General features: G+C 32.4%; 1 protein-coding gene across 3 annotated transcripts; it reads right to left on the reverse strand.

Moving 5' to 3' along the window:
* Positions 1 to 815: 815 nt before the first annotated feature.
* Positions 816 to 16,037, reverse strand: LOC110673428 (uncharacterized). Of its 3 annotated transcripts, XM_021836569.2 has the most exons (23): positions 15,820 to 16,037; positions 15,435 to 15,668; positions 15,281 to 15,311; positions 14,146 to 14,330; positions 13,520 to 13,679; positions 12,853 to 12,949; positions 11,604 to 11,773; positions 11,336 to 11,502; positions 10,788 to 10,976; positions 10,499 to 10,588; positions 9,930 to 10,010; positions 8,766 to 8,909; positions 8,493 to 8,575; positions 7,009 to 7,150; positions 6,806 to 6,889; positions 5,501 to 5,662; positions 5,337 to 5,424; positions 4,449 to 4,526; positions 3,831 to 3,897; positions 3,642 to 3,747; positions 3,036 to 3,152; positions 2,890 to 2,946; positions 816 to 1,310 (listed from the first exon to the last, which is right to left on the reverse strand). In XM_021836569.2, exons 1-23 carry the CDS (start codon positions 15,934 to 15,936, stop codon positions 1,161 to 1,163), a joined length of 2,799 nt encoding a protein of 932 aa, XP_021692261.2. In that variant the 5' UTR covers positions 15,937 to 16,037; the 3' UTR covers positions 816 to 1,160. The 3 variants fall into 3 exon arrangements, with proteins under 3 accessions (XP_021692261.2, XP_021692263.2, XP_057991901.1); XM_021836571.2 differs by lacking the exon at positions 2,890 to 2,946; XM_058135918.1 differs by lacking the exons at positions 15,281 to 15,311; positions 15,820 to 16,037 and having other exon boundaries at positions 15,435 to 15,569.
* Between the last annotated feature and the right edge of the window lie 1,830 nt (positions 16,038 to 17,867).

The raw sequence follows: 17,867 nt of genomic DNA on the forward strand, positions 1-17,867 counted from the left end.
AAAAGTAAATTAAAATGTCAATACCTAATCGATGAACTAGACATATAAAGCAATGATTATAGTCTAAGAGATTAGAATTATAGTCGAAGAGATTAGAAACAAAAATTTCCCCTTTTTTTTTCAATAAAAAAAATGCGATGTTCTATTTTTTTTTTTACAATTTAAAAATCTCATTTGAATTTAATACACTTATTTTGAGTAAATCAATATTTAAATGTTATTTAACTTATTTCAATAATTTTAGGAGCTAATTATTTGCAAATGTATTAAAATTATATTTTTAATTAACTTATTTATAATATAATTAATAAAAAAATTAAACTTCAAAAAAAATGATGTAGAAACAATAATGAGAATGATGTTATGAATGAGGAACCCATATCCCTCTTATTGATTAGTGTAGCTCGATATTGTTGCTTAATTAAGATGTAATGAATTATATTATTTACCCATTTGTTGTGCCCCAAAATATTTTGGGTGAATGGCTACTACTGGCTCTATGTCATTGCCAAACGTCACAACCTTTTTGGTGGCAATTGAGGAGTCGATGGAGAGAAGTAGAATGATCCTCTGCATGTTGGTGGGATTCCACATGGGTTGCCTGGGTTTGGCCATGTTGAACGTCCCACCTAAGTGATAAAACTCAACTTGAATTGACGTCGATGATATTAATGAAGATTGATAGAGTGGGGTAGATGAGGGGCTACGAAGGGAGAAAAACCGAGTAGAGTGAAGACTAAAAAGGCTTTGAGAGCAGTTAGATAATTTATTATTATTTTTTTGTTCAAGGTGATACCAAGTCTAACAAGCTAATCTAAAAAACTGTGATATCAAATCACATGGACCTTAAGTATAGCTCAAAGCTCACATTGAATTTGAGAAATGGCACTGATACAACCCCCTAAGTCGAGGGGCAGAGAGTGAAAATTAACTTCCTCTCATTAAAGAGAAATGACCAATACAAAGCTACAATGTAAAACATGCTTATCCTGACCTCCCTAAAAAAATAAAAGAATATGCTACCTATAATTTGTAGAACAAGTTTATTTTGAATATCTTGTTGATGTCAGTCATGAGCAAGAGAGAAAACTTGATTGAATGCAAATGAATATTTCCTAAGATTTTTCCTATTTAACGTGTCAATTGATCTCATGCGTAAATCAGATAGCCACAGATGGAATTGCTTGAGAATTAGATAGCTGCTCATCCACATATTTGATGGTAGACTGCAGATATTTGTCATTTGCGCTCAAACAAAACTTGGCAGCTTCAATCAATTTCCAGCAAACTTGCAACATATCATGACTTAACTGTCCAAAACAAGAAGGAAAGAGTAAATGTCATGATGAATGATGCAGACAGCCAGAGAAAAGATTTTGAGCAGCAAAATCATGGTAACTGGTAAGGAGACCACTTTTCAGCCTCGTGCTCACAAGCTATTAGGATATAATCAACGTTTGTTAGGCTCCCACCGCGGGGAAGCCTTCATATAAAACAACTATATCATCTTGCTTAATGAATTAGCTGATTACTGATTATCAACAATGCCGGACACTGATATGGGCCCATAAGTTACCACTTCAATTTAGGGCGGATAATGGTCATTTCGAGAATGATGCCCTGAAAATTTTGCCCAGGGCATATAGCATATATTTATTCTGCAAAGGAACTTGGGGCTAGCCTAACCCCTATGCATAGAGGTCACACGGTAACATGGTTTTAAATCATGGTTGTGACCGCGTTTGTGGTCAGCAACAGCCGTAACATAACGGTAATGACCTGACACCACGTAAAATTTTTTGAAAAATTTGCAAAATTCATAAAATGAATAAATATTCAAAGATACAATTAAAACTATGACATACAACTAAAAAATAAGTACAAATATATCAAGTAAAGACATTAAATCCAATATTTTATACATTATTAGTATTAATCAATTTAAAACCAAAATAACTAAAAAGATAGTAAATAACTAACCTTATTACTAACAAAATGAGCGTCTAGGAGATTCTTGATTATCTTGACTTTGATGCTAAGGCTAGGATTGAAAGCTTTATCATTAGCTTAGGTTGTAAACTTACTTACTATGTAATTAGGTTGCAAATTTACTATTTAATCTATAAAAATTAATTTCAAGAGTTAATTTCATGATTATTTATTTTTTTTAAATTTTATCTTGCCAAAGCCTAAATTTATACCTAGCAAATATTATTAAAGCCTAAAATTTTCTTTGATATTATTTTCTAATTATTTATTTACCTAAAAATGATTCAAAAATAGCTAAAAATTTAAAAAAAAAAACACACCCTTTAATTTCCTTCACTTCAAAATTACCTTGTCTATTTGATGATCTACGCTTTTTACCTCAAAGATTTATAGAGAAATGAAAGATTTCACTTGAGTTTGTTGCGGAGAAAATTAAGAAAAGTTGAGAAAATGGCTTAGTTACCTAGAGAGAAAATGAAAAGGTGCGAAAATGAATGAGACAAGATAGTTTTTTGCCCAAAAAAGGTTCCCTCTACTACATTGCACATGAAAGAGGTAAAAAAAGCCAACAATTCTTAGCTGGCATTACGATCATTACTTAGCTGTTGGTAATGGTCATTAGCTTTAAATAATGGCTTTTACAGTTACAAATTTAAACTTTGTTAAATAATGGTGGTAATGGTAACGGTAAGCCAAAAAAGCTTTAAGCAATGGCCGTTATGTAACGTAACGGTTGTTATTTAAAACCATGCACAGTAAGAGTTATCTATGGAGAGAAGATGGCATTGCCCTATATCTCCCATGTCTTTCATAGATATGGAAGTAAGGAAATTCATTTTTGAAGATGTAGCTATACAGTAAAATCAAGTAAATCATGTTACAAAATTTCATAGAACTTACTTTGAAGGAAAATGCTATGCAGTTGCATGCTTCGAGTGCAATGCTTCCACGAGCAGCCTTAATTCCATCATATCATGTGATCAGATAAAAAAAATGGCTGATAATTACAAGTTGCAACATAAAACATGATTCAAAGCCATAGTTACCTTGGATGGCTCTTGTTCTATAGCATTAAGTAGATTCTGAAGGACATGCTCAGATAAGGAAACAAGTTCGTGTACATAGGATGAATCACCAAAGAATAACGAGTCGTTGCCGAGAATCTGAATGAAACAAATGTCAAAAAATATTAGAAGCCATGAGATATTAAATCTGAACAAGCTTGCATGGAATGTATGCAGCATTTTGACATGGATTGCAGCTGTATATCCAGGTACATGCCGACAGTAGCTGTCAAAGGCAGAATAAGCAGTGATATATAAGCAATATATTCTAATTAAATTGACAATCATGAACGACTTCATCAATGTCTGATCCATGCAAAAATAAACAACATAAAATAAGGGAAAATGTATCTGCCTGAATGAACACAAGTGTGTATTTGTGCTCCCCAAATTGGATCACATGGTATTTAACTGGTTACTAATTACTATAAACTAGTCAGTTGAAAAAGGACATGTAATTGTATGAAATAATATACCAATAATAATAATAATAACAATAATAATAATAAAAGGGGGGGGGGGTGTGGTGAAGGAAATACATTTCAAAATTTCTGCTTACTGAAACCTTGATTAGCAAAAGATAAGTACCTGCACCCCTGAATGACACAAATGGTATGGGAGCTTATTCTGAGAAAGTGTTGCCAACAACAGGATGATTGCGCAAAATATCCTTGCTGTGATTCTTGGTGTCATCCTTAACAACATTTGAAAAAAAAATGTAATGATAAAATTGAAAACTGATGAATTTCAACGTTAAGAGCAATTGAAAAGGCTTACCATGATCTGGAATGAATGAGAGAGAGAATGCTACTTGGGATTTTTGTTAAAACTTGGTCAGAATTACCTTCATATCAGAAAAAAAAAAAAAAAATTATATATATATATATATATATATATATATATATATATGGACAAAAAAATGAATGTAAAATACATGATTGTTCAAAACATAATTCTTAGATATAATCAGTCAATATAATGCCATAACAAAGATTAATAAGTGAATATGCAATATAAGAAATTGTTTTAAGATTTGAAATTTTTTTTTTCTTTTGAATTCTCATTCAAACTCCTACTACAAGCTTGTGAATTTTCAGCCACATACTATGAGATCTAATAAAATAATATCAAGAGAAGAAAAAATTATGAAATAAGTAGATAATAGATTCTTCACTATAAAGTCATGATCAATTGACCTAAATAAAAAATGAACTGATTTAAACAGCCATTATCACATTGCATTTTTTTTTTTAAAGAAGTCATTTTATTGTCTGAATAAAAGAATAATTATAACAATTGCAAGACACCACTTTCAAACAACAGTAATAACATAACCACATGATTTTAGTAATGACAAAGATTAGACACAATTTAATGCAAACAGATTTCAAAGACCTGGCACCATAACCAAAAGGCTACATAATTTTTGAATAGAGGAGAGTATTCCATCAACATCAGTTGGAGTCCGGGATCCTACAAGGAATCAATTCAACAAAAAATGAAATCAGAAAATCAGACCACACTTAAAGCAAAATATACATATACCCCAAAATGTGAGGAAAATCTTCTTAAAATCAGGAAGGCAGAATGTAACCTAATGCATAAATCTACATTCCATTTCCAAGTGTTATTTTTCATGCCATAATAATACACCTTTTTAAGCACCATTAGTTAGGCATCAGGAAGGACAATAAAAAAAGTAAAGCAGATCTTTAAATTCAGAAAAGAAAAATGAAATTTAATACCAGAAATATCAGCATATACTCCATATTTCAGGAGTTTCTCATAGTTGGCAGATGCTATTTTGCCAAAAGAAAATTGTCTCGACAAGATTTAGAACAGTTCATGTGCTACAAATGCTCCACTAGGAATTTGCAACTTGGGAGCTCATAACAAGTAGGGGTAGGTCCAGTACATATGCATTAGTGTCAGTTGGCTTCCATAATACCTACTACTACAAATTAAATTTCCTTAAAAGAAAATTTTGCCTGTATTATGTATGAATTTGCTTTAAGCGAGCAGAACTAGAGTAACAACACAGTTAAAGCAAATTCAAAACAAATAGCAGTTCCTATAGAAAACTAGGAGTTAGTGTGACACTAAGAAGCATCTCTACATGTTCCTATGTCTGAGTTAGTGTGACACTAAGAAGCATCTCTACATGTTCCTATGTCTCTGACTATGGCAAGCCAGCTACTGAATTGTTACTAACGGGCTTGTTGTCACATCTATAATTCTACATCCAATAAATATTTCAAGGCTGACAAGAAGAAATGAACCAACCATCTGTGTAGTCCACATTTTCTAAACAACTTATCGCAGAAAAAATCAGTCCATCAGAGTGAGAAATTAACCCACCCAACAAGGCAACCTGAAATATGAATGTATGAGTTTAGACATGGTTCACTTGATGTATCAGTCAATCAAGTCAAAAGGAAGAACATTACCTCAGTAGTCTCCAGATAAAGATTTAACTGCCTCACTTGAGATGAAATAGAAGGTATAGTGACCTCACTAAATGCTACGCAAGATTTGACAAAACTGAGATTTGTTTCTCTATCTTTCAGAGCTTTAGTTGCCAAATAATTGCTCGAGTGAACAAGAGTTTCCTGCAAGTGAATTTTAAGTGCTGGATAAATAGCACAGAGAACGATGGACCACAGGCTGGCCTTGTTACAGAACAAGGCCTTCTTGTCATCTTTTAACCAATACAACACTGAGGTTTACTCGTAGTAAAAATTTTATCTATAGTTTATGAGCCAAAAATAATGCTCCAAATAGTATAGAATATCTCATGCATCAAACTCTTACGTTAAACCCACACAAAGGGGCATGCCACAATCTCAACTCAACTCAACTCAACTCAACTCAACTCAACTTTTATCCCAAGAATTTGGGGTCAGCTATATGGGTTCTCTTTCTCCATTCTAAACGATTTTGGGTTAAGTCCTCGGAAATGTGCAATGCTTCTAGGTCATGGTGAACTATTCTTCTCCAAGTCAATTTAGGTCTACCCCTTCTTTTCTTTCTATCCTCTATTTCTTTCTATCCTCTAACCTAATGTGCTCTACTTGTCTAACTAGAGCCTCCGTATGTCTACGCTTCACATGGCCAGACCACCTCAAAATTTTGCTTCCTCTTTCCCTAGGCTACTTATTAATGACCTTGGAATTCATTGACTGATGGTTTATGAACAGTTGTCAAATTCACGGTCATCATGATAAGGATCCATAACATGGGCAAGAAACAATTTTAACATCTATGCATAATACTGTCTATAATAACGCCCACACCATATAACATCTCTCTAGCCCTACCCATATTCTTGCCAGCACCATGGCTGGTCAATGCAAAATTCTATCGTCATGGTGTGATATTTTGTTCTCACAGGTACCAAAAACTATAGGCTATAGCAAAACCCAGGATCTTCTTTCCCCTAAAACTTTTACTAAATATGCAAGAATAACAAGAGTGAATTGTTGTCTACACAGAAAAAACAATATATATATATATATATATAGAATTGCCAGATTTTCAACAGAACCGCTATCTATTAAAAGCATTATCCTAAAAATAACACAGTACACAGATGAATTCATTATCCATAATGCTAACCAAAAATGAGATGCACTAACAGCTGACAGTTAGAAAATAACAAGAATTTAAATTGCCGCACTCATGCGCTTCTTGATGTGGCAGTTTTGGAGAATGGGCTGAATTTTCATGTTTCAATGAAGAAAGAAGAGACTGACCTTAAGTTCATTTACGCTACCAAAGGCTCTACGGCATTCAACTAAAAATGTTAAATGCTGTTCCATCTCTGCCCCATAGTCAACCTAACAGCCAAGAGCAACAACAACTGTAAACCAATCTAATTCATAGACAGAAGACAGTCACCATTAACATGGACTTAAAACACAAGGAACAATGTATTTAGCTAGCTGAAATGAATCACCATCTGAACAAAACGACAAATCAGGTGTGCTGACTTTTGATTGTCATCATCTTTCACATTTGCAAAATCCATAACATCATGAAGAGACTGAGAAATTTCAAAAAGGAACTGTATGGTTGTTGGATCATGTATACGATCATTCCTGCCCAAGATGTAACCAGTACTGTTACTAAAGTGTTCACAAATTACATATGCATAATATTCAACAAGAAAGACCTTATATTGACAAACAAGGAACTAAAGAAGCCTAAACATAGATGGTAAAAATGGATTACAAAAATATTTTTTTATACCTGAATAAACTAATATATCTGTGAAGAATGTGACTACAATATAAGTAATTAAAAGACTAGAACACTAATGTATATGTAAATTATGTGACAACAATATAAGTAGTTAAAAGGCTGGAACACATTGCGCCTTGCTGGTGACATAGTGTGATTTTCATATTGCATAGTCTAGGATTGAGTATTTGTTGATATACTCACGTTTGGTTATTTTATGGTTGACTTGTCTGTTCTTTCCCTACTATAGCCTACTTGAAAAATCAAGGTTTTTATGTTTCAATTAGTTGTTGTATTTACTGGTTGATCCTTGATAAAAGTTTCACTCAGTAACCAAAAGGGAATCATGTAGCTTTAAAAATTTGTCAACATTAATCTGTAAACTAATGTGTTGACAAACTAATGGATAAAATTCAGATCCAGAAAAACAATTAGACAGTAGGCACATTCTGAAAGTGATGCTTCCATAATTTGAGAGAACATGAATGTTGTCCCAACAGCTCGCCTCCTAGTTTTGAATAAGTTTTAACAGTTCGAAACTAGCTTGTTTTTCTCTTTATTTAGAGAAAGGAAATTGATTATCAAAATGTATGCTATGATTGGTCTCACAATATCAAGTTAAGTAAACTACAGGCCTGTTTGGCATTGTTGTTGAAAATGTTGTTGAGAAAATTACTTTTTTAAATATACTAGTTAGAGAGTATTAAAAAATAATTAAAAATTAAATTTGATCAGTTTTAGTCATAAAAACACTAAAGTAACAAAATAGTTTTTTTCCAAACTGCTTTTTTCAACAGCATCTAAAATGGTACTTTTATTCACAAAAGCAGTTTCAGGTTCTGAAACTCAATGCCAAACAGGGCTTACTTGATAAATAACACCAAGTAGAAATAGATATGATGCACAGCTTAGCAAAAACTAGTTCAAACTATCCCTAAATGCAATGCCTTGCAAGTTCAGAATGTCCAATGCGAACATTATAACACGTTAATTTGTGACTGAAAGATTTCTCTTATGGCCATGAGCACATTAATGTAGCTGTCCAGAATTTACCTGTTTTGTTGGTTAAGCATTTGCTAAGCACTTCTGAGTTCCAAGAAAACACCAAGTCACCAACCCACTAGGCTCCTAATAACAACTTTGAGCCCAAGCAGGTGGTGGCTGGTTGATATGAGATAAAAAGCTGCTAAGAAGAGGTACCTTGTTGCCATATTAAGAATATGCATATCAATGACACTCCGAGAGCTCCCATGCATAACATCCAAGATTTCAAGAAAATGTTTCTGCAGAAATTTATCGCAACCAAATTGCCTATTAGTACTACAATACTAAATTTCTTTATGGTCACCATGAAACTTAAACCAATCAAGTATTCCTATATAATTTCTCAGCACCCAGCGGCACAAATAATGCATCAATGAAGAAAGTTGGGAAAGGGGGGGGAGGGAGGAGATGGAGAGTTCAGTATCATACCAGAGCAAATACGCTGTCTAAGTCCTTAAAATGATAAAGAAGCTTCAACAAAATGGACTGCAAGCTTCCCTGTTCATCTTCAACTATCTCTTTATTGCATGCTCGTGTATAAAGACCCTCTAAAAGGTTGTTCAAATAGTTATCCTAGCATAATCATTAGATTCAGTGAAAAGAAATCTATAATTGCAAATATTTGTAATGGGACAAGTATCCAGCTGTTCACATTTACAATACTCCATGAATCTTGATAGATAAAATATAACAAAGCCAAATCAATCGTTTCAATGTGCAAAAGGCTAATCAAAGTTCTAGAGGAGAAAAGAAAATACCCAAAATAACACAGAAAAGACATACCCTAGACCTTCCCAAGCCATTTCTTAATATTCTTGGTTGAAAGATTTTCCTTTTTTGGGGGGTGTCTGGGTGTCTTATAAACGCATGCCATCTAAACGCATGCCAAATAACTAATCCCAGTTGGTTAGTTTGGAACAGCTTCTCAAAAATAACCTTTTTGGAGGCATTCACATGCAGAGCACAAATGAAGCATCTGAATTTTTTACTTTGCTTACGCCAACAATGCAGAACCAACTTTTGAATACTGTACATTTGCAACTATAACAAAACAAAAGGAAGAGGAATGAAAAAGATTGATTGCCCTAGACATAAACTGGGAATCAACTCCTCATAAGTTGTGCTCTAAATCCCCAGCCTGCATACATAAGAATTTATTTGCATTTATTTCATTATGCCCGTTCCTTTAGTACTAACAAGAGAATAAAAGTGTCATGGTAAGAGGAGCATTCAATCTGTTCATCACTAAGTGCTTACAGAAGTCACAGAGAAAGCACCATATTTTAAGGATACAGAAAGAAGTTGCTAGGGTCAAGAAATGCAATCAAGCAAGCCATAAAATAGAATTAGAAATATAAGGGGAAAAAGGATAACACAAATCACCAAAAAGAGAGTTAATTCATAAGAATTTAGGATAAAAAAGAACCAAAAGATGCCACAGTGTTGCAAACCATTAAACCTAATTCATAAGAATTTAGGAGAAAAAAGAACCAAAAGATGCCACAGTGTTGCAAGCCATTAAACCTAATTCATAAGAATTTAGGAGAAAAAAGAACCAAAAGATGCCACAGTGTTGCAAACCATTAAACCTACCATTTGATTTTGCAGAACAATGTCCATGTAAGCATCCACAACCTTCAAGTATTCATCCAGTTTATCATATTGAGTAACAACCTGATATTAATTCATGTTTTGAAATAGTCACATGTTTAGAGAATAGATTGGGTAAGAACGAATTAAAAGAGATAAAGTGCAAATCTAAGGAACCATATATTGAAGTAATAGCAATACAAGAATAATGTTAGAAATCACTTATTGAACACAATGGATTGATAAAATCAATGCCTAATCTCTTATGATATACCATCAACTTCACAGGGATTCTAAATCAAGCTACTAGCCAAATTTACATAAAAAAAAAAAAAATCAATGAAAATGCATGACTACAAAAAAAACCATGGAAATAAAACATAAAAGAATGAGTTTCAAGGTAAAAGCAAGAAAGAAATTCTACCGAAATATGAATGTGTGTGAGTGGGTGTATGTGCAAGTTAGAAAAACAGAAAAATTAAACATTATATTACAAAACTTTAAATTACAAAGTAAAAAATCATGAATGAAATTTTCAGATCAAGCAAACAGGAACAAAGATCTCAAAGCACCTGAATAACTTCATCCACTACTGAGGTGATGATGTCCACTTGAGATCCGCTTTCACCTAGTCTAATTCCAAGTAACCTATAATTCAAACACTAGGCCAACCAAAAATAAAATTAATAATTCAGATATGGAATATAAATGTTGAAATAGAAAAAGGAATAGAAAGTATGCATAAATGCAGAATGCTTTGTGTGCTCTAGAAATTCAAATGGGTCATAAATGCAGAATGCTTTGTATGTTCTAGAAGTATGAAAATGCCTACAGTACGGGTGTCTATCATATGAACAGTACCTGATCAAAAGAATTGTCATTATTGCACTTAATCAGGTGCAGGATATCCACAGAATTGGAGTGGATTACTTCGGTTGGAAGTTCCTTCAGCAGATGGTGAAGAACAATTGAGACACATGGGAAACTCTCAGATAAATTTGCTTGATTCCTTCCTAGTCCAAGTTCCAAAAATACAGAGTATGCTTGCCTCTTTTCAAAAGAAATTAGAAATATTATTCAGTATATAACAAATAATAGTTATTCAGTTACAAGTATTTAGGATGAGATCACCAGCACACCACAATGTTACAAAGAAGACAATATGAACATCAGTGACTTGTCACAACTCACAAAAATAAAGAAAAAGAATCAACCAAGTTCTACATTGGCCTAATGATTTAGTAAATCTCCTTGTATTCTGGTCAAAACAATATAAGAACTAAAGTAGAACGCACACAACTAACACAGTACATGGATTTGTAGCCATATTACACATGGGAATTCTCAGGGCAATGACAGCTACAAGTTTGACCATAAGCATAATTACCAAAGACAATTATATTACTGACCTGAGATGCATCCTCAAATATGAATTTCATAATATATTCAATAGTTGGTTCGATCAGACTGACAAGCAACCTCATTTTGCCTGAAAAATGTCCATGCAGGGTTTCCTTTGCAGATAAAAGATGAATTAATAGGAATTTGATGTCATTAACACATGTAACCAGGTATCCTGTCACAGCAAAACTAAACATATCGGAATCTAAGTTTCCATAAACTGTGCAATGCATGGAGGTCTATGCGTCATTTATGAAAAGTAACAGTGATATATACCCTTATCGGATGCAGGCAACTTTCGTGAACAGTGAACCATATATAAACGGCAATATGTAGATGCCAATGGATCTGCTAACCCTCTTGTCATCATCACCAGTCTCTGGAGATTATCCGCAGGTGGATCAAGCAGAAAACGCCAACAAGGCAATATTGCCAACTCCAAATATCTGAAATACAATATAGCAGCAAAATAATTCACACACTCACATATACAGAGAGTTTCACAAACCCATGCATTAAGAAAAATGTGAATGAGTACAAAAGGAAAGTTAGTAAACAAACTGAGAATTGAGCCATTATTTAGAACTTGGAAATCAGTAGAATAAAATGCAGATGAGCTATAAAACCCCAATCCAGCCTGTGGTTTTCTAAATTACTACTTGGCTTCCCTTGTACTACAATACAAATATGAAGCAGGTGCCAAGAAATGCTTGGGTATCAGAGATAAGCAGGACTTTTGTGTTTGTTCCATAAGAAATTCAATATTCAAGTGCATCAAGAATACTGGTCAAGATATGATGTGTAAATCGTATTACATCAAATTCTAGCAAAAATGATCATTTGTTTAACATTCAAACAACATAAGTAAAGCCCAAAACGCATATTTTCTTCAACTTTTTTTCTTGATAGAAAACTTATTTGGCAATGTGCTATGCTAATTGCTAACAATCATTCTGTACCAATGGATTAAGATTTAAGAGAAACACTAGAATCCTCAAGTACCAATATTATCATCATAGTTACTTTAAGATACCATATTAGTTTCTGCTTGCATATGGTGTTCTGTTCTGTATCTAGAGTTTTTATAGGTGTTAAAAAAGCACGTAGTAAAAGATTGGAGAGCTATTTTAGTTGGAGAATTTGCTGCATCAGTGGGGTTCATTCATTCAATTTTTTTCTATCAGAAAAAAGGTCACCTCCTTGAATTAATCCACTCTCTGATAAAATTCCCTTCTTATAGAAGGAATTTCTATCATACAGGGGAGACCACTTCTTTAAGATGCCACCATCTTTGCACTAAAATAGACATGTGATAATTTGTACACAGAGCACTCAGGAAAATTGCAAATTCTGAAATAAAGGCCCAAAGCTCCTGGATTGATGAACAAACAAGGAAAAAAGAAAATAACACCTTCAAGTAACTATCATCACTAAAAAAAATAAAAAAAAAAAAAGAAAAAAACTATCATCACACAAAACATGTAGAAGGTAAAAAGAAAATTAACGTAAAAAATAAGGACCTCACATGCGTGGAAGAAGCTCTCGAACGGAACCAACTTTGAAAAACCAATTATTGCATGTTTCCTTAGCATCAGAGCAAATATCACTTGCCTTAAAATTCTCTGCCAAATAATTCCAACAAAGGTTTCAGGAAAAACAATCTAGCTGACACAAAATAATGACTAAGAATTTTTAAATCCCAGATTTCAGAAGGGTTAGATTAGTTGATCTAAAAACTAGATTGCAAGTTCTCAAAAGCAGTGATGAATTCATTGCTTTATTCTGTACACCGCAACCACATAACAATGCTACAACATTGGATCCTATTAAGTCAGTACCATACGACATCGACACAATTTTTTGTGACCATGTCAATAAGCATTAACAAATAAATGCACTGGACATATCAAAAAACAGACAAATAGCAATTAGCTAATGTGTTTTGCACATATTGATATTCACAAATTTATACACAACCACAGGAAGCTTGTTATTAATATGAGAAACCGACATGCATCAATTATCTCTACACAAGCACTCTAACAGTCAGTAACTCAAGTTTCATCTGCAAATTACAAATGGAACCCCCAGTAGTTTATATAAATTAAATCCACTTGCATCACTACTAAAGTGAGGTAAGTCTGATAGAAACAAACGAACGAACAAAAAGACTTGACTAAAAAGATACAGACCTGGTAATTTGCCAAGAAAGGTTCCATCTTCAGCAAATTCAGCTTTCTGCCTGATGCGTTTCCATACCATATCTCCAAGCATGTCCATTACATCTGTTGCAAGAGCAAATAATGTAGGATAAAACTGTAGAACTGATGTATCCATTAGAAGCTTAGCAACCTGCACACAACAGAACAGGTGATATCCATGTCAAGAGAGAGGCCAGAATCAGGATACTCTCATAGACCTAAAATTCTTAGAACAGGTGGATTTTGTGATCACTAAGTAGCTACCATACTCAAAATCTCACCCTGCATGTTTCATCATATGTACATGAATGTGTTTATAATGTTGACTTCACATAAAATGTGAACGAAAGTCTGTATGCCTGCTATGTTCAAATCTTTAAGCTATATCCCTTCAAGCATCATGTGTTGCGAAATTAGCTTTACAAACTATTCAATATTTACAAATCATAAACAATGCAACTGTTGTCTTCACCGATCAGTTAAGCAACAAAATCTAATGAATGGCACAGAAATTTTGCTTCTCCTTTCCTACTTTACAACACTAAGTGGATTTAAGATCAAAGTAGAAGCATAATAAAAAGAAAGCAAGAACAAACATAAAAACAGCTAAAACTAACCTTTATAGACAACTTCAAAGCTGTTACACGGTCTTCAGCATGCCAAGCATGCATAATTTCATGTTTGAGCTCATGCATTCGTGAGACATACTCGTGCCGAGTGATGACCTTGGCATCATCTTCATTATTTCTTTGTGAATCATTCAATTCCTCTATATATGTACTTTTTTTAGATTTGTCAAATGCTGCAAAAAAGTGTCTTCTGTCAAGTACAGTAAGAAAATATTATAGTAAATTATCAAAAAGGGCAAAAAGAAAAGTATATCAAACAATCTTAATGGTAGGCAAGCTTACTATGCATTTTCAGGACAATATGCCTATTTGCAAATGATAGAGCATTAATAGATGAAACCAAACTGGAGGTTAATCATAAAGGTTGAATACATAAATTAATACCTGAACTTTACTTGAAAAACCCAGTGGCAATCTCAACCTTTACTATGACCTATTTGACCCTCATAGTTTTATTTTTATAACCAATATATTGATTGAATAAATTATTGGTGCATTTGTCACACACATTTTAACAAAGCAAAAATATTGATATCACTTTCTCTTGTTTTTATTTTTTATTCATTTTCTGTCATTGTTTCTATTATTTCTCTCTCAAATGAGAGATTCTTAATCATAACAACTTCATATTAAAATGTCATATCAATAATATTATAACAGTTTTACTTGATCTTATCCATCTGAGTACACACAACCCATTTATCATATAAATTAGTGTTTGATAGATACAAAAATATAAGTTGAGGTACCTGATAGATTGAATTAAAAATTTAGGATGCCACCATACTTTTCCATGAAAGTACAAGGGGCAATTTATGTATTTGGCCTAATAATGAATAAGAATATAAAGCAACACTGTAAAGTTGAAGGGTTCTCAATCCTGATCAAGTGTAAGACTAAGAAAATATACATGGCATTCAAATTTAGAGCATCTAGGTGAGAGAAAAACAATAGAAAATTAATCAAAGATTACAGAGTTTAAGATTTGCAATAATTTGAATATATGCTCTTAATAAGAATTATTTTAGTTACAATTTATTTTCAACGATCTTCTGTTGGTTTCAACTAAAATAACTAGAGTTCAATTATTAAAAAAACACATAAAACACGAAGTATACCATACCCTTTCCACCTTTTATTATCATATCGGGCATCTGTGTAGAAAAAAATAAGTCTCTTTATCAGATTCAGAACTTCAAGGCAAAAAAAAAAAAAAAAATCCAATGAAAAGTTTATGTTTAAATGCAAATTCAGAACATAAGGATGAAAAAGCTTACAGAAGAAACAGAAATCATTTTGGACACAGGAAATTTTTGCATTAAGAATCTCTTAAAAGAGGTCCACTCCTTAGATGGAATTTGAGTAACAGTTTCACTAGAGAGACTGGCACTGGCACAGGAAGGAGAAGCATAACCAACATCAGGCGAATCCTCATTAGAAACCGCTGCATTAGCATACCCTCCTCTCAGTGGATCAAAGAAATCATTATCTTCATGATTTGCAACAATCACCTATGATAGAAGGTCAAGAGCATAGACACTTGATAGGTGTAGACATAGCCAAAATCGACAAGCAACAATTTTAAATTGCAGGCATGCTCTAATTTGAAGAGGTAATGAGTAAGAATTTTAATTTAACTTTTATGAGGAAATTGAATTGAACCTGGTTTCGGGGAGACGTCGGTGGAGATGGAGTGGAAAGAGGATTGTGATCGGCGCGTGAGCGAGGGAGCGCGTGGGCTTCCTGCTCAGCACTGTAATTTCGAGGCCTGAACTCCATTAAGACAGTATTTGCTTAGCTCAGTACTCCTCTTTTCTTGGCCTCTTCACCCGTAGGTTAAATTCTACATGCCATCAAGGTGGTCTGTCCTATCCAAAGGGAAAAAAAATAAATAAACGACCAAAATAGCACTTTCATTTTTCAAAATTTTGCAAGAAAATTACCATTCAACTCTAAACTTTTAATCTTCATCAACGCCATACGTGATTAAATAAGTTATTTAAATAACCTAAAATATAATAAAATATTTTTTAATTTAATTAAATTATCTTTTACTTAAAAATTCTATTTAATAAACATAAAGATAAAATTAAAAAAATAATTAATGTAATTTTTTAAAATAATAAATAATTATGAGTAAAATAATTTTTAAAAAATAATAAATAAAAGCCAATAGAGATGATATAATATTTTATAATATTATATTATTTTTTTAATATTTATTTTGAAAAATTAATAGATTTGTCATTATTAAAAGTAAAGTTTTTTTAAAAATAAATAAACCTTTTTTACAAATTTCAAAACCTTAATTTATTTACTTAAAAAAAAAAATCTTTTTACACTTCTTCAAAGAGAGATTTAAATTTTATTGAAAAAAAAAAAGAAGAGAGATTTATAAGTATCCCTAGCTTGATTTGGTTTTCCGTCTACCTTGATAATAATATGGCCCAGTATGTATCTACATCTTCAATATGGGCTTATATCCTGCTTAACCAACCATTATTCTCGGCCTACTTTAATTGGCCCAGTCATTGTTGAGCCTGCACGTCTTCTAATTTTATTTTATTTAATATCACGAGAAATTCATCTATAATAGTATTTAGCACAAATTCACACCACAAGAAACGTCTTATAAACACTGTATATGAGTGATTCAAGGTGCTAAAATCTTGAATTCACATAATTAATAGACATAAATTAGAGCAATTAAGCCAAGCCTAAACACTAAAAATTAAATATTTTGTGATATATTTTGTTAATTTGTGCGATTGTCAGCATACATGCACGTTGCATGGTTGACCACAATATGTTACTTTCTAATGAAAATCGCTCAAAATTTAGTTATTAGTAATGGCTGAATTATAGTGGTTTCAAATTTAAGTCTTAATTAAGAGAAGGAATCATTCTTAAAGCAACTACTTTATTTATTAATTTTCTCAGTCTTTTTTTTTTAAATTGATATATAATTAATTTCATATAGTAAGTATTGGGATTTGAATAATTAATATTTAATTAAATTAAATATATATACACTCATGAAAATTGTGAAACAATAAAAAACTGTTTTTCTTATAAATATAATGATTATAAAATTAAAATTTTATTCAATAAATAAAGAATAAAGTGTGAAAATATATTTTTTTTTTATCACGCGGTACCGTGTGATGTTAATTCTTGAAAGACTTGCATTTATTTTTGAGCAATAAAATTTAGGGATGAAATGTACAAAGACCCAGCTTTGAGCTGAAGTAATGATACATAAATCAGGCAGCTTATCAAGATGTTGACGGAGTCTTTTTTGGGTCTATATGTGAGGCTGGATTTCTTAATTGCCAATTGCCACCCCTACTTTGCTTCCCCTAACAGCATGGGCATGGCGATATTTCTTCAGGCCAGCCGCTTTGGACATCTTGGACTTGCGTGGTGCCCTACAAATTATTCTCTAATGTAAAGTCGTACTTGCCCTTTGTTTTTAGTCTTAGGATTTAATATGATATACAAATCACCATTGGTATAATTACACGAGATTATTATAATTTTCATATCCACATACATATAGAAGCATTTTATTGTAAGAAAATTCTTACTTAAATTGAGTCTATCATAAATTTAAAATATAATTATATAGAATTTATATATTTAATAAATAGATTTTATTATACATCTTATATTTTGAGTTCATGATAAATCAAATTTAAATAAGAAAAATT

This window comes from Hevea brasiliensis, chromosome 15 (genome assembly GCF_030052815.1).
Source record: "Hevea brasiliensis isolate MT/VB/25A 57/8 chromosome 15, ASM3005281v1, whole genome shotgun sequence".
NCBI lineage: Eukaryota > Viridiplantae > Streptophyta > Magnoliopsida > Malpighiales > Euphorbiaceae > Hevea > Hevea brasiliensis.

What these genes read in the sequence shown, in the direction of transcription:
- LOC110673428 (XM_021836569.2), bottom strand. Translation starts at nt 15,936, where the DNA reads ATGGAGTTCAGGCCTCGAAATTACAGTGCTGAGCAGGAAGCCCACGCG. An exon ending in CGAGAGCTTCTTCCACGCAT is followed by an intron (nt 11,774 to 12,852) that starts GTGAGGTCCTTA and finishes ATTGTATTTCAG; the next exon opens with ATATTTGGAGTTGGCAATAT. An exon ending in TAGACAGCGTATTTGCTCTG is followed by an intron (nt 8,576 to 8,765) that starts GTATGATACTGA and finishes AAATTTCTGCAG; the next exon opens with AAACATTTTCTTGAAATCTT.